Source organism: Phocoena phocoena, chromosome 3 (assembly GCF_963924675.1).
Source record: "Phocoena phocoena chromosome 3, mPhoPho1.1, whole genome shotgun sequence".
NCBI classification, from domain to species: domain Eukaryota; kingdom Metazoa; phylum Chordata; class Mammalia; order Artiodactyla; family Phocoenidae; genus Phocoena; species Phocoena phocoena.
The window spans coordinates 56,225,466-56,250,310 of NC_089221.1; the positions used below are offsets into that span (position 1 = coordinate 56,225,466).

General features: G+C 40.8%; 2 protein-coding genes and 1 pseudogene across 2 annotated transcripts in view; 2 read left to right on the plus strand and 1 right to left on the minus strand.

Annotated features, from left to right (window-relative positions):
• Positions 1-1,735: 1,735 nt before the first annotated feature.
• Positions 1,736-2,152, plus strand: LOC136120565 (high mobility group protein B2 pseudogene; annotated as a pseudogene).
• A 13,644-nt stretch (positions 2,153-15,796) lies between these two features.
• Positions 15,797-19,355, minus strand: LOC136121437 (small EDRK-rich factor 1). Its single transcript, XM_065875326.1, has 3 exons — positions 19,225-19,355; positions 18,321-18,429; positions 15,797-16,061 (listed from the first exon to the last, which is right to left on the minus strand). The coding sequence occupies exons 1-3, from the start codon at positions 19,229-19,231 to the stop codon at positions 15,989-15,991; spliced, it is 189 nt and encodes a 62-aa protein (XP_065731398.1). The 5' UTR covers positions 19,232-19,355; the 3' UTR covers positions 15,797-15,988.
• A 4,354-nt stretch (positions 19,356-23,709) lies between these two features.
• BDP1 (B double prime 1, subunit of RNA polymerase III transcription initiation factor IIIB) overlaps positions 23,710-24,845 on the plus strand; it is an 86,201-nt gene continuing 85,065 nt past the window's right edge. Inside the window, exon 1 of the mRNA XM_065873651.1 lies at positions 23,710-24,125. Within this exon, the coding sequence (XP_065729723.1) occupies positions 23,914-24,125 (212 nt within the window). The 5' untranslated portion in view covers positions 23,710-23,913. The remainder of the gene's footprint in view (positions 24,126-24,845) is intronic.

Sequence of the window (24,845 nt, forward strand, 5' to 3'; positions counted from 1 at the left end):
TCTAGAGCCTGCGAGCCACAACTACTGACCCCGTGTGCCACAACTACTGGAGCCCATGCTCCACAACAAGAGAGGCCACCGCAGTGAGAAGCCTGCGCATGGCAACGAAGAGCAGCCCCCCCCGCCACAACCAGAGAAAAGCCTGTGTGCAGCAATGAAGACCTAACACAGCCAAAAATAAAATAAATAAAACTTTAAATAGATGTGGCATATATACACAATGGAATACTACGCAGACATAAAAAAATGAAATAATGTCATTTGCAGCAACATGGATGGACCCAGAGATTAACATACTAAGTGAAGCCAGAGAAAGACAAATATCACATGATATTGCTTATATGTGGAATCTAAAAAAAAAAACCAAACAAATGAACTTATATACAAAACAGAAATAGACCCACAGACAGAGAAAACAAACTTATGGTTACCAAAGGGGAAAGGGAGGGGATAAATTAGGAGTTTGGGATTACCATATACACACTATTATATATAAAACAGATAACCAACAAGGACCTATTGTATAGCACAGGGAACTATACTCAATATTTTGTAATAACCTATAAGGGAAAAGAATCTGAAAAAGAATAGGTATATATATGTATTACTGAATCACTTTGCTGTACACCTAACACAATATTGTAAATCAACTATACTTCAATTAAAAAAAAGAAAAAAAGGAAACTAGGCATTTGATCATGTGAATAAAAATTCTGGCAAAAGAAACAAATAAAATGAAAGGACAAACAATAGTTTAGAAAATATTTGTAACATAAGAGAAATGAATATTCTTTTATATTAAAGAAAAACTCTGTCAAATAAAAATAACAGCAAAGCAAGCTATTCATAGAAGAAAAAACCAAAAGGGCCAATAAATATGAAGATATGCCCATACTCTGGAAGCTCTGTATTCTGTCTGCTTGGATTTATATCCTTAACCTGCCATTTACTAGCTGGGTGACCTTGGGTAAATTCCTTAACCAAAATCTCAATTTGTATAAAATCTATAAAAATGGACATAACCGTAGTACCTACATGTGAAGACTAAGTAAAACAAAAAGCATAAAGTAGAGAGAAAAAACATAGGTATTTCACAAAAAGGAAAATCCATGGGACTCCCCTGGTGGTGCAGTGGTTAAGAGTCTGCCCCCAATGTGGGGGGCCTGGGTTGGATCCCTAGGCAGGGAACTAGATTCCACATGCATACCACAACTAAGAGTTTGCATGCCACAACTAAGGAGCCCACGTGCCACGACTAAGACCCTGTGCAACCAAATAAATAAATGTTAAAATATACATATATACCCCCCCTCCAAAAAAAGGAAAATCCAGGGAATTAATTCCTTGGCATTCCAGTGGTTAGGACTCAGTGCTTTCACTGCCAGGGCCCGGGTTCAACCCCTGGTCGGGGAACTAAGATTCTGCTAGCCACATGGCCAATCAATCAATCTGATAATAAAAATAAATAAAAATTTTAAAAGAAAGAAAATCCAAATGTCCAATAAATATATGAAAAAATGCTCAACCTCTCTGGTCAGAGAATTGCAAATTAAAAACTAAGATACCAGGCGCGGAGAAGTCTGCAAAACAAGAGGTGGAAGATTGGGTTAGCGACGGAACAGTTCGCGCCAGAGCCGCAGGCAGCAGTGTCGAGGTCTGACCTGGCCACTGCACGGTACTCTGAGGAAAAGCTACCGCCAGGTGGACGTGCTGCTGCCGCCGCAGCAGCACCATCATGGGGAAGGGCGACCCCAACAAGCCGCGGGGCAAGATGTCCTCATATGCCTTCTTCGTGCAGACTTGCCAGGAGAAGCACAAGAAGAAACACCCTGACTCCTCGGCCAACTTCACCGAGTTCTCCAAGAAATGTCCTGAGAGATGGAAGATCATGTCTGCCAAGGAAAAATCCAAGTTTGAAGATATGGCAAAAAGTGACAAAGCTCGCTATGACAGGGAGATGAAATATTATGTTCCTCCCAAAGGTGACAAGAAGGGAAAGAAAAAAGATCCCAATGCGCCTAAAAGGCCTCCATCTGCCTTCTTCCAGTTTTGCTCCGAACATCACCCAAAGATCAAAAGTGAACACCCTGTCCTATCCATTGCAAAAAAAGTGGGTGAAATGTGGTCTGAGCAGACAGCCAAAGGTAAATAACCCTATGAACAGAAAGCAGCTAAGCTAAAGGAGAAATATGAAAAGGACATTGCCACATACCGTGCCAAGGGCAAGAGTGAAGTGGGAAAGAACAGGCTCCAAGAAGAATGAACCAGTCCAATGTTCATAGCACCACTATTTACAATAGCCAAGATATGGACACAATCTAAGTGTCCATCAACAGATAAATGGGTAAAGAAGATGTGGTCTGTGTGTATACACACACACAATTAAATACTCAGCCATAAAAAAGAATGAAATTTTGCCATTTGCAACAAGTATGGACTTAGAGGGTATTATGCTGAGTGAAATAACTCAGACAGAGAAAGACAAATACTTACGTTATCACTTATATGTGGAATCTAAAAAATAAAGTAAATTAGTGAATATAACAAAGGAGAAACAGACTCACAAATATAGAGAGCAAACTAGTGGTTACCAGTAGGGAGTGGGAAGGAGGGAAGGGCAAGATAGAGGTAGGGGATTAAGAGGTACAAACTACTATGCATAAAAAGAATAAGCTATGAGTACATATCACAGGGGATATAGCCAATTATTTATAGTAACCAGTTTATTATTGGCTGCACTGTGCAGCATGCAGAACTTCCCTGACCAGGGATCGAACCCTTGCCCCCTGCATTGGAAGCACAGTCTTAACCACTGGACCACCAGGGAAGTTCTATAATAACTATTAATGGAATATAATCTTTAAAAATTGTGAATCACTATGTTGTATACCTCAAATTTATAATATTGTAAATAAACTATATCACAATTAAAAAATAAAAACATAAAATGTGGGAGGGGGAGAAAAAATGTAGTGTTTTTAGAATGTGTTCAAACTTAACCACAAACCAGAAACTTAAAATAGATACACAAGCTATAATACTAAAGAAATATAGTTTATATATAGTTATATAGAATATATGTAACTCTATACAAAATCATCAAACTACAAGGGAACAGACAAAGAGAAAAATAGGGAACGGAGGAGAACTACAAAAACAACCAGAACAATTAACAAAATGGCAATAAGCATATAACTATCATTTATCACTTTAAATGTAAATGGACTAAAGACACAGGGTGGCTGAATTGATTTTTAAAAAAAAGACCAATCTATATGCTGCCAACAGGAGATTCACTTCAGATTTAAAGACACACTGACTGAAAGTGAAGGGATGGGAAAGGATATGCCATGCAAATAGAAACAAAAAGAAATCTGTGGTAGCAATACACATATAAAACAAAACAGACTGTAAATAAAGATTATAATAAGAGACTAAGAAGAGCCTTTCATAATGATAAAGGGGTTAATCCAAGAAGAGGATATAACATTCATAAATACCTATGCACTCAACATAGGAGCACCTAAATACATAAAGCAAATATTGACATAAAGGGAGAAATTGATAGTAATACAATAATAGCAGGGGACTTTCATATCCCACGTGTATCAAATGGATAGATTATCTGGACAAATCAGTAAGGAAACACTGGCTTTAAACAACACATTAAACCAGATGTACTTAATACATATATAACGAACATTCCATACAAAAACTGCAGAGGGGGTAGAGTCAAGATGGCGCACTAGGAGAACGCGGAATCTGCATCTCTGCACAACTAGGGCATCTAGCAGGCACCAGTGGGGGACCAAAGGGGATGGGAGGAACCCCCACGTTGGGCGTGGGGGGAGTGAAAGGGGAGGAGAAGTGGAGGTGGGACAGGACTGGTGCCCCTGAGGGGCGGCTGGGGGAGGGGAAGGGATCCCACGCCTGAAGGGGGAAAGTGGGGAACCATTGGGAGGGCAGAGGATCAAAAGGGAGCGTGGTCAGGTTTCCCCTGCCCACTTGGACCCCCAGGAACCTGTTCAGATCCTGGGCCTGATCCTCTGCCCACCTAGGTCCCGTCCAGCCGTGTGGGCCCTGAGGGAGTGGGAGGGAGGGAAGGGGGAGCAAAAGTAAAGGGTGGACCTCTGGGACTGGCACCCCTGAGGAGTGGCTGGGGAGGGAAGGAGTTCCTACAACCAGCAGGACCCACCCATGGTCAGGGGTCCAGCGGCAACGGGGGAGACGCTGGGGGAGAAGGTGGGGGAGGGGCACGAAGGAAAGGAAGGGAACGCAGCCAGTGCTTTCCCTGTCCACTTAGGCACTAGGGAGCCTGTTGGGCCCCTGGGCCTAATCCTCTGTCCTCGGAGCTTCCCTCCTGCCATGCAGAATCCAAGCCTCGCCCCTACACGCCCACCTAGGGTCCTACTTTTACACTTGGAGACCCCCTCCAACGAGCTGGGCCTAAACTCCACCCACACACCCTCACTCAAGGCCCCATACTCCAGAACTCAACACTCTAGAGACCCTCCTTTGGACATGCTGCCTCTCCCCTTCGCGCAGGTCCTAAGCAGAGGCACCGCCCCACGCCTGAACGTTGCCCCGCCTAGGCCCTGCCGCGTGCTCAAATGTCACACCACTCCCGCCTAGGTTCTGCCCCACCCTAAACCCCACCCCTGCCTAAGTTCCACCCCTCATCTAAACTTCACCAGCAGAGCCAAGGCTTTTTCTTTCTTCCTTTCTTAGATTGGGGTTCTGTTTTGCCTTGTTGATTCATTGCTGTTGATTCTTTCATATTTTTAATTTTCCTAATAAATCTTTTATTTTTCTAATTTTATTTTATTCCTTATACTTTTCTAGTGATCTTTCCTTTTGGCTTGTTCTCACCCCCTGTTTTTTTTTCTTTTCTCTGTTGTGGTTTTATTTTACCTTGTTGCAGTTGTTTCAATTATAATTTTTCCTAATATATTTTTTATCTTTATAATTTTATTTTATTTTTTATTCTTTGATATTGTACTGCTTTTTTTTTTTTTTTAACCCCACCACAAAGCTTGCGTGATCTTGGTTCCCAGGCCGGAGGGCGGGCCCAGGCTCCTTTGGTGGGAGCTCCAAGTCCAAACTGCTGGACTAACAAAGAACCTCAGACCCCAGGGAATATCAATCAGAGTGAGGCCTCCCAGAGGTCCTCATCTCAGCACCAAGACCCAGCTCTATCCAACTGCCTGCAAACTCCAGTGCTGGACATCTCAGGCCAAACAACCAGTAAGACAGCAATACAGCAGCACCCATCAAAAAAAAAAAAAAAATGAAACGACAAAAAAATATGTTACAGATGAAGAAGCAAGGTAAAAACCTACAAGACCGAATAAATGAAGATGAAATAGACAACCTACCTGAAAAAGAATTCAGAGTAATGATAGTAAAGATGATCCAAAATCTCGGAAAAAGATTGGAGAAAATACAAGAAACATTTAACAAGGATCTAGAAGAACTAAAGAGCAAATAAACTGATAAACAACACAATTACTGAAATTAAAAATACTTTAGAAGGAATCAATAACAGAATAACTGAGGCAGAAGAACGGATAAGTGAGCTGGAAGATAAAATGGTGGAAATAACTGCCAGGGAGAAGAATAAAGAGAAAAGAATGAAAAGTATTGAGGACAGTCTCAGAGACCTCTGGGACAATATGAAACACACTAACATTCGAATTATAGGGGTCCCAGAAGAAGAAGAGAAAAAGAAAGGGTCTGAGAAAATATTTGAAGAGATTATAGTTGAAAACTTCCCTAACATGGGAAGGGAAATAGTCAATCAAGTCCAGGAAGCACAGAGAGTACAATACAGAATAAACCCAAAGAGAAACACGCTGAGACACTTATTAATCAAACTATCAAAAATTAAATACAAAGAAAACATATTAAAAGCAGCAAGGGAAAAGCAACAAATAACATATAAGGGAATCCCCGTAAGGTTAACAGCTGATTTTTCAGCAGAAACTCTGCAAGCCAGAAGGGAGTGGCAGGACATATTTAAACTGATGAAAGGAAAAAACCTACAACCAAGATCACTCTACCCAGCAAGGATCTCATTCAGATTCAATGGAGAAATTAAAACCTTTACAGATAAGCAAAAGTTAATAGAATTTAGCACCACCAAACCAGCTTTACAACAAACGCTAACGGAACTTCTCTAGGTAGGAAACACAAGAGAAGGAAATCACTTACAAAAACAAACCCAAAACAATTAAGAAAATGGTAATAGGAACATACATATCAATAATTACCTTAAATGTAAATGGATTAAATGCTCCAACCAAAAGACGTAGACTGGCTGAATGGATATAAAAACAAGACCAGTACATATGCCGTCCAAAAGAGACCCACTTCAGACCTAGGGACACATACAGACTGAAAATGAGGGAATGGAAAAAGATATTCCATGCAAATGGAAATCAAAAGAAAGCTGGAGTAGCAATTCTCATATCAGACAAAATAGACTTTAAAATTAAGACTATTACAATAGACAAAGAAGGACACTACATAATGATAAAGGGATCAATCCAAGAAGAAGATATAACAATTGTAAATACTTATGCACCCAACACAGGAGCACCTCAATACATAAGGCAAATACTAACAGCCATAAAAGGGGAAATAGACAGAAATACATCAGAGTAGGGGACTTTAACACCCCACTTTCACCAATCGACAGATCATCCAAAATGAAAATAAATAGGAAACACAAGCTTTAAAGGATACATTAAACAAGATGGACTTAATTGATATTTATAGGACATTCCATCCAAAAACAACAGAATACACTTTCTTCTCAAGTGCTCATGGAACATTCTCCAGAACAGACCATATCTTGGGTCACGAATTGAGCCTTGGTAAATTTAAGAAAATTGAAATCGTCTCAAGTATCTTTTCCGACCACAATGCTATGAGACTAGATATCAATTACAGGAAAAAATCTGTAAAAAATACAAACACATGGAGGCTAAACAATACACTACTAAATAACCAAGAGATCACTGAAGAAATCAAAGAAGAAATTTAAAAATACATAGAAACAAATGACAATGAAAACACAGCAACCCAAAACCTATGGGATGCACCAAAAGCAGTTCTAAGAGGGAAGTTTATAGCAGTTCAATCTCAACTCAAGAAACAAGAAAAATATCAAACAAAAAATCTAACCCTATACTTAAAACAACTAGAGAAAGAATAACAAAGAAAACCCAAAGTCAGTTGAAGGAAAGAAATCATAAAGATCAGAGCAGAAATAAATGAAATAGAAACGAGAAACAATAGCAAAGGTCAATAAAACTAAAAGCTGGTTCTTTGAGAAGATAAACAAAATCCATAAACCATTAGCCAGACTCATCAAGAAAAAAGGGAAGAGACTCAAATCAACAGAATTAGAAATGAAAAAGGAGAAGTAACAACTGACACTGCAGAAATACAAAGGATCATGAGAGATTACTATAAGCAACTATATGCCAATAAAATGGACAACCTGGAAGAAATGGACACATTCTTAGAAAAGCACAACCTTCTGAGACTGAACCAGGAAGAAACAGAAAATATAAATAGACCAATCATAAGCAGTGAAATTGAGACTGTGATTAAAAATCTTTCAACAAACAAAAGTCCAGGACCACATGGCTTCACAGGCAAATTCTATCAAACATTTAGAGAAGGGCCAACACCAATCCTTCTCAAATTCTTCCAATATATTTCAGAGCAAAGAACACTATCAAACTCATTCTACGAGGCCACCATCATCCTGATACCAAAACCAGACAAAGATGTCACAAAGAAAGAAAACTACAGGCCAATATCTCTGATGAACATAGATGCAAAAATCCTCAACAAAATACTAGCAAACAGAATCCAATGGCACATTAAAAGGATCATACACCATGGTCAAGTGGGGTTTATCCCAGGAATGTAAGGATTCTTCAATATATGCAAATCAAATATTAACAAATTGAAGGATAAAAACCATATGATAATCTCAGTAGATGCAAAAAAAGCTTTTGACAAAATTCAATACCCATTTATGATAAAAACTCTCCAGAAAGTAGGCATAGAGGGAACCTACCTCAACATAATAAAGGCCATATATGACAAACCCACAGTCAACATCATTCTCAATGGTGAAAAACTGAAACCATTTCCTCTAAGATCAGGAACAAGACAAGGTTGCCCACTCTCACCACTATTATTCAACATAGTTTTGGAAGTTTTAGAAACAGCAATCAGAGAAGAAAAAGAAATAAAAGTAATCCAAATCGGAAAAGAAGAAGTAAAACTGTCACTGTTTGCAGATGACATGATTCTATACATAGAGAACCCTAAATATGCTACCTGAAAACTACTAGAGCTAATCAATGAATTTGGTAGAGTAGCAGGATACAAAAGTAATGCACAGAAATCTCTTGCATTCCTATACACTAATGATGAAAAATCTGAAAAAGAAATTAAGGAAAAACTCCCATTTACTACTACAACAAAAAGAATAAAATACCTAGGAATAAACCTACCTAAGGAGACAAAAGACCTGTATGAAGAAAACTATAAGATACTGATGAAAGAAATTAAAGATGATACAAACAGATGAAGAGATATACTATGTTCTTGGAGAGAAAGAATCAACATTGTGAAAATGACTCTACTACCCAAAGCAATCTACAGATTCAATGTAATCCCTATCAGACTACCAATGGCATTTTTCACAGAACCAGAACAAAATATTGCACAATTTGCATGGAAACACAAAAGACGCTGAACAGCCAAAACAATCTTGAGAAAGAAAAATGGAGTGGGAGGAATCAGGCTCCTGGACTTCAGACTATACTACAAAGCTACAGTAATGAAGACAATATGGTACTTGCACAAAAACAGAAAGATAGATCAATGGAACAGGATAGAAAGCCCAGAGATAAACCCACGCACCTATGGTCATCTTATCTTTGATAAAGGAGGCAAGAATATACAATGGAGAAAAGACAGCCTCTTCAATAAGTGGTGCTGGGAAAACTGGACAGTTGCATGTAAAAGAATGAAATTAGAACACTCCCTAACACCAAACCCAAAAATAAACTCAAAATGGATTATAGACCTAAATGTATGGCCAGACACTATAAAACTCTTAGAGGAAAACACAGGCAGACACTCTATGACATAAATCACAGCAAAATCCTTTTTGACTCACCTCCTAGAGAAATGGAAATAAAAAAGAAAAATAAACAAATGGGACCTAATGAAACTTAAAATCTTTTGCACAGCAAAGGAAACCATAAACAAGACAAAAAGACAACCATCAGAATGCGAGAAAATATTTGCAAATGAAGCAACTGACAAAGGATTAATCTCCAAAATATACAAGAAGCTCATGCAGCTCAATATCAAAAAAACAAACAACCCAATCCAAAAATGGGCAAAAGGCCTAGACATTTCTCCAAAAAAGATATACAGATTGCCAACAAACACATGAAAGAATGCTCAACATCACTAATCATTAGAGAAATGCAAATTGAAACTACAATGAGGTATCACCTCACACCAGACAGAGTGGCCACTGTCAAAAAACCTACAAACAGGGGCTTCCCTGGTGGCGCAGTGGTTGAGAGTCCGCCTGCCGATGCAGGGGACGCGAGTTCATGCCCCGGTCTGGGAAGATCCCACATGCCGCGGAGTGGCTGGTCCCGTGAGCCATGGCCGCTGGGCCTGCGCGTCCGGAGCCTGTGCTCTGCAACGGGAGAGGCCACAACAGTGAGAGGCCCGCCTACCACAAAAAAAAAAAAAAAAATCTACAAACAATAAATGCTGGAGAGGGTGTGGAGAAAAGGGAACCCTGTTGCACTGTTGCTGGGAATGTAAATTGATATAGCCACTATGGAGAACAGTATGGAGGTTCCTTAAAAAACTAAAAATAGAACTACCATATGACCCAACAATCCCACTATTGGGCATATACCCTGAGAAAACCATAATTCAAAAGGAGTCATGTACCACAATGTTCATTGCAGCACTATTTACAATAGCCAGGACATGGAAGCAACCTAAGTGTCCATTGACAGATGAATGGATAAAGAAGATGTGGCACATATATACAATGGAATATTACTCAGCCATAAAAAGAAATGAAATTCAGTTATTTGTAGTGAGGTGGATGGACCTAGAGTCTGTCATACAGAGTGAAGTAAGTCAGAAAGAGAGAAACAAATACTGTATGCTAACACATATAGATGGAATATAAAAAAAAATGGTTCTGATGAACCTAGGGGCAGGACAGGAATAAAGACACAGACATAGAGAATGGACTTGAAGACACGGGGAGGGGGAAAGGTAAGCTAGGACGAAGTGAGAGTAACATTGACATATATACACTACCGAATGTAAAATAGATAGCTAGTAGGAAGCAGCTGCATGGCACAGGGAGATAAGCTTGGTGCTTTGAGACCACCTAGAGAGGTGGGATAAGGAGGATCGGAGGGAGATGCAAGAGGGAGGGGATATGGGGATATACGTATACATATAGTTGATTCATTTTATTATACAGCAGAAACTAACACAACACTGTAAAGCAATTACACTCCAATAACGATGTTAAGAAAAAAAACAAAAAAAACCCCCAAAACTGCAGGGCATGCATTCTTTTCAAATGCACATGAAACACTGTCTAGGAGAGATCACGTTAGGCCACAAAACAAGTCTCAATAAATATAAGGAGACTGAAATCATATCACGCATCTTTTCCAACCACAGCAGTATGAAACCAGTAACCAGTTGTAAGAAGAAAACTGGAAAACACACAACATGTGGCGACTAAACAACTTTTCAGTAAACCACCAATGGTTTAATGAAGAAATGAAAAAGGAAATAAAAAAATACCTTTAGACAAATGAAAATGGAAACACAATTTTCCAAAATCTATGGGACACAGCAATAGCAATTCTAATTGGGTAGTTCATAGCAATACAGGCCTGCCTCAAGAACAAGAAAAATCTCAAACAATTTAACTTTCCATCTAAAGGAATTAGGAAAAGAAAAACAAAGCCCAAAGTTAGTAGAAGTCAGGAAATAATAAAGATTAGAGCAGAAATAAATGAAATAGAGGCTAAAAAAATCAATTAAAAAGATCCGTGAAACTAAGAGCTGGTTCTTTGAAAAGATAAACAAAATTTATAAACCTTTCGCAAGACTCATCAAGAGAAAGAGGGGCCCCAAATAAAATCAGAAATGAAAGGGCAGAAGTTACAATTAATACCACAGAAATACCAAGAATCATGAGACTACCACAATTACACCAACAAACTGGACAGCACAGAAGAAATGGATAAATTACTAGAAACGTACAATTTTCCAAGAATGAATCAGGAAGAACAGAAAATCTGAACAGCCTGTTTACTAGTAATGAAATTGAATCAGTAACCAAAAAATGCCAACAAATAGAAGTCCAGGATCAGACAGCTTCACAGGTAAATTCTACCAAACATTTAAGGAACAGTTAATTAATACCTACCCTTCTCAAACTGTTCCGAAAAACAGAAGAATAAGGAATGCTTCCAAATTCATTCTACGAGTCCAGCATTAACCGATCCAAACCAGACAAAGAGAGTATAAAAAAAGAAAATTATAGGCCAATATCACTGATGAACAAAGATGCAAAAATCCTCAACAAAATATTAGCAAACTGAATTCAACAATACATTAAAAGGATTATACACTATAACTAAGTGGTATTTACCCCAGGGATGCAAGGGTGGTTCAATATCTACAAATCCATCAATGTTATATATCATATTAACAAACTGAAGAATAAAAATCATATAAGTAGCTGCAGAAAAAGCTGTTAAGAAAAATTCAACATCCATTTATGATAAAAGCTCGCAACAAAGTGGTTACAGAGGGAACATACCTCAACATAATTAAGGCCATATATGACAAACCCATAGCTAACTTCATACACAATACGGGAAAGCTGAAAGCTTTTCCTCTAAAATTGAGAACAAGACAAGGACACTCTTGCCACTGTTATTCAACATAGTTAGACATCCCAGTCAGAGCAATCAGACAAGAAAATAAATAAAAGTCATCCAGGGACCTCCCTGGTGGTCCAGTGGTTAAGACTCTGTGCTTCCACTGCAGGGGGTGTGGGTTTGATCCCTGGTTGGGGAACTAGGATCCCACATGCTGTGCAGCACGGACAAAAGCCAAACAAAAAGTCAACCAAATTGGACAGGAAGAAATAAAACTGTCACTATTTGCAGACAACATTATACTATATATAGAAAACCTTAAAGATGCCAGCAAAAAGACTATTAGAACTAAAAAAAAATTTAGTATAGTTTCAGGATACAGAATGAATATACAGAAACCTGTTGCATTTTTATACCTTAATAATGAACTAGCAGACAGAGAAATTAAGAAAACAATTCATTTGGAATTGCATCACAAAGAATAAAATACCTAGGAATTAATTTGCTCAAGGAGGTGAAAGACCTGTGCTCTGAAAACTGTAAAACACTTATGAATAAAATTGCAGGCAACTCAAATAAATAGAAAGCTATTCTGTGTTCATGGATTGGAAGAATTATTATTGTCAAAATGTCCATAACACCGAAAGCAACCTACAGATTCAATGCAATCCCTATCAAAACACCCATTGCATTTTTCACAGAAAAAGAACAAATCTTAACCTCAAATAGCCAAAGCAATCTTGATAAAGAAAGGCTGAAGGTATCATGGTCCCTGATTTCAAACTATACTACTAAGTTCCAGTCATCAAAACAGTATGGTACTGGCACAAAAACAGACATATAGATCAAATGAACAGAATACACAGCCCAGAAATGAACCCACACTTAAATGCACAATTAATGTACAACAAAGGTGGCAAGAACACAAAATAGGGGAAAGACAGTCTCTTCAATAAGTCGTGGTGGCAAAACTGTAGAGTTATATGTAAAAGAATGAAACTAGACAATTTTTTTACACCATGTATGAAAATAAACTCAAAACAGATTAAAGACTTACATGTAAGACATGAAACCACAAATCTCTTAGAAGAAAATATAGGCACTATGTATGATATTTCACATCAGCATTAGCAGTATTTTTTTGGATCCATCTCCTCAGACAAGGGCAACAAAAGCAAAAATAAACAGGGAATTCCCTGGCGGTCCAGTGATTAGGACTCTGTGCTTTCTGTGTAGGTTCAATCCCTGGTCGGGGAACTAAGATCCCACAAGCCACATAGCACAGCCAAAAAAACCCCCCAAAACCAAAAATAAACAAATGGGACTACACCAAACTAAAAAGCTTTTGCGTGGCAAAGGAAACCATCAACAAAATCAAAAGGCAACATCCTGAATGGCTGAATGGGAGAAGATATTTGCAAATGATATGTCCAATAAGGGGTTAATATAAAAAATACAGAGAGAACTTATACAACTCAATATAAAAAAAAAGAAACAATCTGATTAAAAAATGGTCAGAGGGGGCTTCCCTGGTGGCGCAGTGGTTGAGAGTCCGCCTGCCGATGCAGGGCACGCGGGTTCACACCCCGGTCCGGGAGGATCCCGCGTGCCGCGGAGCGGCTGGGCCCGTGAGCCATGGCCGCTGGGCCTGCGCGTCCGGAGCCTGTGCTCCGCAACGGGAGAGGCATGGCAGTGAGAGGCCCGCGTACCGCAAGAAAAAAAAAAAAAAAAGGTCAGAGGATCTGAATAGATATTTTTCCAAAGACATACAGATGGCCAACCAATCCATGAAAAGAAGCCTACCACCACTAATCATCAGGGAAATGAAAATCAAAACCACAATGAGATATCACCTCACACTTGTCAGAATGACTTTTATCAAAAAGAAATAATGAGCGTTGGTAAGGATGTGGAGAAAAGGGAACTCTTGTGTACTGTTGGTGGGAATGTAAATTGGTATAGTCACAATGCAAAAGAGTATGGAGGTTCCTCAAAAAATTAAACATATCTGAAGAAAACAAACACACTAATTTGAAAAGATTTATCTATCCCTATGTTCATTGTAGCACTTACAACGGCCAAGATATGGAAGCAACCTAACTGTCCCTTGAGAGATGAATGGATAAAGGAGCTGTGGTGTATATGTACACATATACAATGGAATATTACTCAGCAATAAAAAAGAATGAAATCTTACCATTTGTGACAACATGAATGGACACAGAGAGTATTATGCTAAGTGAAATAAGCCAGATGGAGAAAGACAAATACCATATGGCTTCACTTACATGTGGAATCTAAAAAACAAAACAAATGAACAAACATAAACAAAACAGAAATTCACTCACAGGTACAGAGAACAAACTGGTGTCACCAGAGTGGAGGAAGGTGGGAAAATGCACAAAATAAGGGAAAAAGATTAAGAGATACAAACTTAGCTATAAAATAAAAAAGTCACGGGGATATAATGTACAGCGTAGGGAATATAGTCAATAATATTATAGTAACTTTTTGTGGTGATGGTGACTAGACATTGTGGTGATCACTTTGTAATGTATAAAAACATTGAATCACTATGTTGCACACCTGAAACTAATATTCTTTTTTTTTTTTTTTTTTTTTTTTTTGCGGTACACGGGCCTCTCACTGCCGTGGCCTCTCCCATCGCTGAGCACAGGCTCTGGACGCGCAGGCTCAGCGGCCATGGCCCACGGGCCTAGCCGCTCCGCAGCATGTGGGATCCTCCTGGACCAGGGCACAAACCCATGTCTGCCGCACCGGCAGGGGGACTCTCAACCACTGCGCCACCAGGGAAGCCCTGAAACTAATATTCTAAGTCAATTATACTTAAACTAAAAACAAAAAACATTAACATATCCACAAAAAAAAAAAAAGGCACTCTTAGAAGGCAAAGAGTGAATCCTAATGTAAACTATGTACTTTGGGTGATAATGATGTGTCAATGGAGGTTCATCAGTTACAGCAAGGATACCACTCTGGTAGGGGATGTTCATAATGGGGAGGCTATGTATGAGTAGGGCCAGGGGGTAGATGAGAAATCTAAATTTTTTTGTGACCCTAATTTTGCTCTATAAAATAAACTCTATTAAGAAAAAAAAGGCAGGGGCTCCCCTGGTGGTACAGTGGTTAAGAATCCACCTGCCAACTCAGGGAACATGGATTCGAGCCCTGTTCTGGGAAGATCCCACATGCTGTGGAGCAACTAAGCCCATGTGCCACAACTACTGAGCCTGTGCTCTAGGGCCCATGAGCCATAACTACTGAGCCTGCATGCCACAACTACTGAACCTGCATGCATAGAGCCCATGCTCTGCAACAAGAGAAGCCACTGCAATGAGAAGCCGGTGCACCACAACGAAGAGGAGCCCCCATTCGCCGCAACTAGAGAAAGCCCGCATGCAGCAATGAAGAACCAACACAGCCAAAAATAAAATAAATTTCTTTAAAAATAAAAAAGAAATTCTTTTTTAAAAAAAGGCACTTATTCCAGAAAATTTTAAAGCTGTAAGTAGAACCCTTACTGAGACCTCATTTAGTTTATGTTCATTTAGTTGCTATTCCAGGTGGTTTTTACTATTTTTTGTAAATTTTTCAAGCAAACTAGTTGATTACAAAGCAAAATTAGATAAATGTATCTTAAATTCTATTACACAATAAAGTCGACTTTAAAGATATACTTTAACAAAGTTTATGACAAAGATTCTAGATTTATATACAATATCCTGTTACCTGATCATATTACCTCTCTAATAAATTGTATAAATGCTCACTGGTGATAAAAAACAATGTTCACCAATATGTCACATGCACGGTTAGTGTTTTATTCTTTGAAGAATGGTTCTGAAACATCACACTAAGTCAGGCTGAAAGGTAAAGTTTAAAATAGTTTTATAAGGATATAACATGTACTGACTGTTCACTCTACAAAATCTTGATCATAGAGCTTATGATACACTTAGTTAGCAGCAGCACCCAGGTTTTCCAAATAGTCATCATTTTTCTCTTGTCTGCATAGACTTCTTCTCATTGGCTGCCTTCTGCTTTTGCTGCATGATCTCAGAGTCCCTATATGGGGGGAAAAGGCTGTAAGTTGTTACAGGAAAACTGATTTTATGTTCTCATTTGTTTTCTATAATAATCCATTCAGTATATTAGAAAACAATTTAAAAGAAGATACAAACTTTCATGTCTTTCCATTTTCATGGACGGAGATAGAATGGTGAAGATAGAAGGTGAAGAATGGAAAGGCTTTGAAGTCAGATCTTATTTTGAATACAATCTGTACTGTTGTCATGACCTTGGATAAATGACCTCCAAGTCTTTTCAAAATTAGAGTAATACATATCAGGTTGTTCTGAGGAACACATACATACACACACACAAACACACACACACACACACACAAGCACACCATCTGACATGAGGCAGCTATATGTAGAAATAATGGCAATTAATCTTGGTTGTCAACAAAGTTAATTCACTATAAATTTTTTCGTGAATGAAGGGGCATTTCAGAAGTCTTCTAGATATCCTAAGTGGTACCTAGGGTTAGAACATAGATGTTATGAATCAATTCAGTTTCTTACAAGCCAAAAAGCAGGATATTCAGGGCATTTTCTTAACCCTTTGTGTCTCTGGCTGAACCTTCACATACTGTGAACTAAAACCAGATTACCTGGGCTGGATGGTCCATGAGCCCATATTAAAAAATATATTAAATGGCTATGTGTTCAACACCTACTATGTGCCAAGCACTTTGCTGGCTCTGGATTAAGTCCCACGACAACTTTGAGTTATTGTCTCTGTTTCAGATTTTAAAAAAAAGTTAAAGGCTTAGAGCTAAATAATTTGCCCCAAATCACACAAAAAACTAAGGTCTGTCCAATTTCAAAGACAAGGCTCTTTCCTATGTTGTTATTGCATATATTTAGTATTAGATTTTAATTCAGGATGAGTAGCTCTGTCCATGTTAGTAGACATTTCTGAGAGGCCAATAGCAAAAACAAGGAATGAGAAGGAAGGAAAAACAAGACAGCTACAAAAAAAATGAGGTATCCTGAATAAAAACAGTAATAGTTATTTTTCTGTTTGTAACCAAACTCTGCTGTGCTTGCTGTGTGATCTTAGTAATGTTATTGAAGTTCAGAGCCCCAGTCTCTCATTGCATGTATTGGGGCTAATAGCACTTTTCACAATTATGATGAATAGAGGTAAATATAGAGCATCTAGCACAGAGCTTTGTAAGCAGTGGGTAGTCATTAAGCAGTGACTATCACTGAGCCAAACTACACTAAGTTTCTCAATAAAAATATTATTTCAGGGTTACTGATCTGTACCATTCCACTGATTGGTTCACTTCTACTCCAATGTAAGTAAACAAATTTAAAGCAAAGCTTATCACTTTAACAATAAATGTCATAGAAAGACAGTGTGAAGTGATAATTAAGGGCTTCAACTTCATTAAATTCTGACTGCATATCAGAACCACCTGGGGAGCTTTTAAAGTCAGGTTTAACTTAAGTATAATAAAATTTACCTAGAGCACCTTTTAATGTCCAGCCCCACACCAGTTAATTCAGGGCTGGGTATAAGGCACAGGCTTGAGCAGACATCAAGTTTTCCCAGGTGGTTCTAATGTGCAGCCAGCCTTGAGGACCACAGAGAAGCCACCATGGAGCCTGTGTAGTCAATTCTTCACCTGGCCTCCGAGTTTCACATGAACAACAAAATTTGATTTTAGAATAAAATGAAATTTGGCTAACTTTTTTTAGAAACATGAATGCTTTTTTTTTTTATGAATGCTTTTTTTAAAAAAAACTTAAGCTGTAGACTCAAAGTATTGATATTTCTGTAGCAGTTTTGTATTGTCACTTGTATGTCAAGGCAGTGCACCTGCATTCTCTCCAATCCAATGGATCTTCAAAAGTCAGTATAACTACATATACTTTGTGTCTCTTTCAGAAGTTATCAATATAATTGGTGACCTGTCACCCAGAGTAGTATGAGTAGGATGTCTGCTTGGGAAATGTTTACCCTCAGCACCTAACAATGCCTTGCACATGGAAGCTAAATGAAATTCTTATGGTTGTGGTGGAGCTGCATGAGATTCTCTGCAAGACAAATTATAGCTTGAGAGCTTGAAATTCTTCATCCATGGGTTGCGATAATGACTATCGCTTATAATTTTAGTATGCCTGGCACACAACAGATATGCAGCTGTTACCCCTTCCTTGCAGGCCTAGTTCTACTAAGGATTTTAAAACTGCTTTCCATTCTCCAAAATGAAAACTTCTGTGACTTGAGAATTCCTTTAGCATAACTCACCTCTGTTTCCTCTGAGAGGCAGTCAAGCTATCCTCTTTTCTTTTTCCCTTACTAATTTCCTGGGATTTCTTCATGTTTTTCTGGCGGGCAAGTTCTCGTTGATTTCCACCTACAAAGAGAAATAGTGATGTTATTTTTCCATCTCCAAAATTAATAATTCCATTCTAAGGGTCTTATTTAAATGCATCTGAAGTTTGCTTTTTAAGAGATAAGCCAGCAGAGTACTGCACTGAATGTTGTTCCGGGGATCTGACGACAAGGAGGAAGCTTAAAAGTAAACACTAAAGTTCCTAACAGTATCATGATACCAGTTAAGGTGTTCACTGGCTATAAACACCATATCTCTTAAAGGAGGCGTTCCAATCGTCTGTCTCTATGGGCCAGTATTCCAAAATAAGTTCTGGCTTTTGAGAGGTGTGGGTGGAGAGAGAAAGATACACCACAGATTACACCTCGCACACACGTTGGCCCATCATAATTCAACTGTTAAGCGAGCATTACAGATGCTTGTAAAACATTACCTTCGAGGGCCAAACAAAAGAACTAGAGAGGAGACTTAGAGTTCCCTGTCCTCGTTAGGCCTCACGACCTTAATTAAGTATTAAGTACCAGCTATAAACCACCTCCAGACCAGGATCCCTCCCGGGGCTCCACACACCTCACCACCGGGGAGGTGTTCCTTACCGTGTAAACTCGCACCCGAGGGGCAGGCACCTGCCCGACCTTTCAGGCCGGACCGGAGCCAACCGTCCCTCTCCCTCTGCTGACTAAAAACCGGGTCACCACCGCGCCGGACGTAAGGGGTTTCACCAGCTGGCCCCAGCCTGCCCGCCCGCCGCGCCTTGGAGCTCGACTTCCTCGCCGGACGCTCCCCGCCGCTTCCCCTACCCGTCCGCATACTCACGGGCCATGTTGACCACCGGACCGAGCCTGGAAAAGAGCGACTCGGAAAAGCAAAGACTTGTTCGCACGCTCAGCGGCCGTCCCCACCCGTCGATCTGGAAGCCTAAGCCCGCGCGGGCCCTCAGCAGGGACACGCCTGTGCTCGGTGGACGGCCCAGCCCAACGAAGCCAGACAACAGCAGTCGCCGTGGCCGGCGAGTGACTGCGCGTGCGTGGCCGGTGGGGGGGGCGGGGCGGTGCCCGACTAGGGCCCAGGAGCCGCAGCTCCGGGGTTAGTCATCCGCCCCCGGGGCGTTTCGGCCGTGCAAGTTTGCTAAAGTCGGGAAAGCGGCCCTGTGTCTGAGCGAGGCATAGACGTGTGTGGATTTTCCCTCGGTATACCGGTCACTGGGACTTAGCCAGCCCCTATTTTTTTGATAACGACGTTAAACGCTACAATATCTAACTTTTCGAAAAGGAAAGTTAGCTTTTTTCATCCCGTTGCAGAGGCGGGAAGGGGAGGAAGGGGACAGAACAGATTGAGGGTTAACTCTTTGAAAGCCAGTGTTGGCCCTTCATAGTTTCCTTCTTTTTTTTTTTATTTCTGGTACGTGGGCCTTTCACTGTTGTGGCCTCTCCCGTTGCGGAGCACAGGCTCCGGACGCGCAGGCTCATTGGCCATGGCTCAGGGTCTCAGCCGCTCCGCGGCATGTAGGGCTCTTCCCCGACCGGGGCACGAACCCGTGTCCCCTGCATCGGCAGGCGGACTCTTAACCATTGCACCACCAGAGAAGCCCCATATTTTCCTTCTTTATGCACGCACCAAGCCTGCAAGGTAGACTTCGTTGTTCTCATTTTACGAAACAGGCAACTGAGACTCTGAGACCAGAAGCGCTGACCTAATAGGTAGGGACGGGTAGAAATATGATTCAGATTGAAAACGGACTCTAAAGTCTGTTCATTTCCCGTTTGATCCCAGTGCGCTTGTCACGGTCGACAGTACTTTAGGAGTTCTGTGGCTCTGTGCCTGGGTTGTGTGATGGGGAGAGAATGCTAGGGAATGCAGTCTTACCACGAATTCAGAATAGCCCAGAATAACCTTAAACCTATGTAAAAGCTATGGAGCATCTGCCATTGCTAGAAACAGACGTGTAAAGATGCTTGATACTTATTTTCATCTATTCCGTTAATTATTACAAACTGAGAAGTGTGTAGAGTTAGTCTGGACACCCTGAAATCACCCCCTTTTTTTTTTTAAGTTTTTAATTTGGAAGATTTCAAACATATACAAAAGTATAGAAAATACTATAGTGGACCTCCAAGTATATAAGACCAAGCTTCAACAATTTTTACTTCATCTCATAAAAATTACCTGAGGGTTTTGGAGATGGAATGTCTGGGTTGAAAGCCCAGCTCTCCCAATGAGTAGTTGTGTGAACTTGGGAATGTCATTTCATTGCATTAAAGCTTCCTTACTAGTAAAATGGGGAGGTAACTGTACCTCCTTCATTAATCAAATTAATATATGTGAAGTAGTAAGTGCCCAGCACAGGATAGCACTCAACATATTATTAGCTATACTTGTCATCATTCTTTCAACCTCAGAGAGCCGTTCATGCTTATCACTCTCCCTACGACCCACCCCTCCTCCTCAATACTGCTTACAGGCTAGGTGTCTCCACTTAGGGACCTCTTCTGCAGTAACTTGAGCAGGGGAAAAGATTGACTTTCTGGCCAGGTTCTTTATAGAGATAAAGAGACCATCTAAAGAGGAAGGGAAGGAAGGAGTTTGGGATTGAACTTAAGTAGAGTTGTTTCTGTATGTGGTCTTAAGAGTCTAATTGAGCTTTTTCTTTGCAACTGAAAATATAGTTTTTGAGTTGTAGGGATACACATGATGTATCCCATGTATACAAGAAATGTTGGGTGTGTCTGCCAGAGAAAACTAGAGACTTTTAAAATTACTATGATGCCGTTAAGACTGTACAAACTAGGAGGAATTATGTGACTGCCCAAGGTCACACAGCTAGCCATGAGCTGAGCCACGATCAAAACGCGAGTCTCAGAATTATTTTAAAATGATGAATTGGGCGATTGGGATTGACATGTATACACTGATGTGTATAAAATTGATGACTAATAAGAACCTGCTATAAAAAAGTAAATAAAATAAAATTCAAAAATTAGAAAAAAAACTGTACAAACTTGGGATGTGTAACAAATAGCTTATGATTTTATGTTAAATAGTAAAATTGAATCTGACTCTGTTCCCATCCCTTTACAAATAGGAAATTAAATCCTAGTCATTATTTACTTCTTTACCTGCAGAAATGTGGGAATACCATAGACTCTTAGGTGAAACAGAGGGTTTGGGGAAAGGGCTTATGTCTTCAGTCTATACTGGAATATGTTCAAAGCTGTATGGTTCTGGCAGTAGCTCCAAGATTCCTGAGATATCTGCAGCAGGGGTTATTTTTCTCAGGTCCTTGAGCTTCCTTAGGTGTGTCTGAGGTCCTATTCCCTCTCCAGAGTACTGGAGGGAGCCCACAGACCTCCATTTCCTTCCCAGTCTTGAAAGAATCTTTTCTCTCTGTACTTTCAGTCTGGCTTTCCTACTCTTAAAAACACTTGTCTCTCTTCTTTCTCCTTCAGGACCTAGCAATCTCTTCAATCAGTTCGGGATTTTATTCCTTTGATATTTTGTCATTAATGTAGCAGGATGTTCTTGTAGAATTTTCTTCTCCTTCCAAGAAGGAAGTCAGGCCTTTGTTTTCTATGCATCAGGGGAATTGTACTACTGGTTCAAACACTGGCCCATAATCTCTAGAGTCAGCCTCATCTCTGGACATTTTTCCTCTCATCATAGAGGACTTCCCTAACCACCCTACATAAAGTAAACCAGCCTCCCATTAACCTCTGTCATATCACCCTATACATTTCTTTCATGGCATTTAATAATTCTTAAATTATCTTGTTCATTTGTTGAATTTTCCTTTCCCACACAGAATGTCTTGCTTATTGCTCAGTTGCTCTCTCCTGAAGCAGATTAAGAATGCTCACGTTAATTTACAAAGTTTTGGGACTAGCCTGGTGGTCCAGTGGGTAAGACTCTGAGCTCCCACTGCAGGGGGCCCGGGGTTCGATCCCTGGTCAGGGAACTAGATGCTGCATGCATGCCACCAGTTAAGATCCCACATACCACAATGACGATCCCGAGTGCAGCAACTAAGACCCAGTGCAGCAAAATAAATTAGAAATATATTTAAAAAGTTCCATGTTTCTCCCAAAATGAGCCTAATAACATATTTTTTTTAAATTTACAAAGTTTTAACCATATTTTTTTCCTTTTTTCTTCTTTTTAAACTTTTGGCTGTGCCGCAGGGCTTGCGGGACCTGTTTCCTGATCAGGGATGGAACCCATACGCTCAGCACTGAAAGCGCGGAGTCCTAGCCACTGGACCGCCAGGGAATTCCCATTAACTATAATAATTTTTGAACAGGTATTACATTCACATTAAAAAGTAAACAAGGATATACAGTGAATGTTCTTTTTTCCCACGATGTGTTTCCCAGGAACTCAGTTCCCTTCCTAGGAGTTATCTATTATCACTTTCTTCACACTTTAATTTCTAATCTATGTTTTACCCATTTTAGAATTTTTAAAAATATATATTTATTTATTTATGGCTGTGTTGGGTCTTCGTTGCTGTGCTTGGGGTTTCTCTAGTTGGCGGTGAGCGGGGTCTACTCTTCGTTGTGGTGTGAGGGCTTCTCTTGTTGCGGAGCACGGGCTCTAGGTGCGCGGGCTTCAGTAGTTGTGGCACATGGGCTCAGTAGTTGTGGCTCGCGGGCTCTAGAGCTCAGGCTCAGTAGTTGTGGCGCACAGAGATCTTCCCTCGCCAGGGCTCAGGGCTCGAACCCGTGTCCCTTGCATTGGCAGGCAAATTCTTAACCACTGCGCCACCAGGGAAGTTCCTCATTTTAGAATTTTTTTTTTTCATTTTAGAATTTTTAAGCCTTAGGGACGCGCTGATGAACAGGCAGCGTTCTACAGGACCCTCTTAAAAAAAAAAAAGCCAGCAATTTGTTTTTGTTTTTGCCTGCATTCTCACCCCACCCTCAACCCCCCCTCGCCGCGCAGCTTGAGGGATCTTAGTTCCCAACCAGGGATGGAATTCGCACCACCCCCAGTGGACGCGCGGAGTCTTAACCACTGGACAGCCAGGGAAGTCCTACGGCCAGGGATTTTAATAGTTCCTTTAAGAGTTTGGGCTGAAGGACTGCCTACCTCCTTCTGCTCTTTTGAACAAATCCTAAGGAGCCCTGGAGAAGGAAGAGTACACCGTCTGGCGTCTCAATTTCCGGTTCACCGGTAACCCAGGCTCCATAACTTGACGGTTACCATGGCTCCGGTGCTGTGCGTCATTCCGCGGCGCTGGATGATGACGTAATCAGTTCCGGCGCCCTCTGAGGGCGGGGGAACGAGGTACCGGGGGAAACTTAGCTATTAGTGTAGCAGGGTCATGAAGAAGAGGCGGCGGCGGGAGATCGGAGGCGGCGGCGGGGGCGTGAAACTGCGGTAGCTGCCCGCTGGGCTGTTGGTGTGGCTTTGTGGGAAGGGCGTAGTTCCTAAAGCCCTCTCCAGGCAGCAGTCGGGGCTCGGGGTTGAGAGCGGCCGTGGGGTCGCCTCCCCGGGCCCCCTGGCTCCGCCATGTTCCGCAGGGCACGCCTTAGCGTGAAGCCCAATGTCAGGCCTGGAGCAGGCGCCAGGGGCTCCACCGCCCCCAATCCACAGCGTGAACGAGAGGCTCCCAGGCCGCCGGAGCCTGCAGCGGCCTCTGTCCCGAAGCCAGCGGAATCCACAGATGTGCCCCCGGTGGATTGTGGGGAAAAGGAGCTCCGAGAAAAGATTCCCAAGAGCAGGTAAGTACTTGCTGAGGGGAGCATTTTCATCTGCCCCGCCTCTCCGGGCGTGTCACCTGGAAGCTGAGCAAAGAAACTTTACCGTAGAAGTACCCCCTCGCTTGTACTAAGCCTGACAGCTGAGGCCGAGGAACACACTGCCAACTGTAGTTGGTCCCTCTAACCACGGTGAGGCAAGTGTGGATTTTGTTACAGTGTGTAGATTCTCGGGGAGGCGACCATGTCTTCAAGTGGTGGTGGGAAGAATCCAGGTCTAGCAATCTTCAAGAAAATCCACACGTGGTACTATTCATTAGAGCATTTAGATTATCGCAGTTTTCATTCTTTTGGAGTATTTTACGGGAGTAAGTTGTTTTTTTTTAATCTTGAAAACATTTATTTTTAAAAGAAGAGCAGTGTTACTTTGATTCTGCTGATTTATGTCAATGGAAAGGAACTGGTTACTTGTTTTGATTTGAGGGTGTGCCCCTTTAACTATGGTGACCATGTTTTCTGAACAGAAAAGCATGTGTCATGTACCACATTTAGATTCAGGATTCTTCTACTTAACAGTTTATGGACTTTGCCCAGGCAGAATGTACTCATCTGCAAAATGGGGATAATGTAACTCTTTATTGTGGAGATTAGAAATAACTGATATAAACTGTCTTGCACGGGACATGACAGAATAGTTGCCTACCTTTAGGTGTTTAAAGGTGATGGAGCAAAGTAGTTAAAGTT

What these genes read in the sequence shown, in the direction of transcription:
- LOC136121437 (XM_065875326.1), bottom strand. An exon ending in GCCTCTCAGAGGAAACAGAG is followed by an intron (nt 16,062 to 18,320) that starts GTGAGTTATGCT and finishes CCCCCCATATAG; the next exon opens with GGACTCTGAGATCATGCAGC.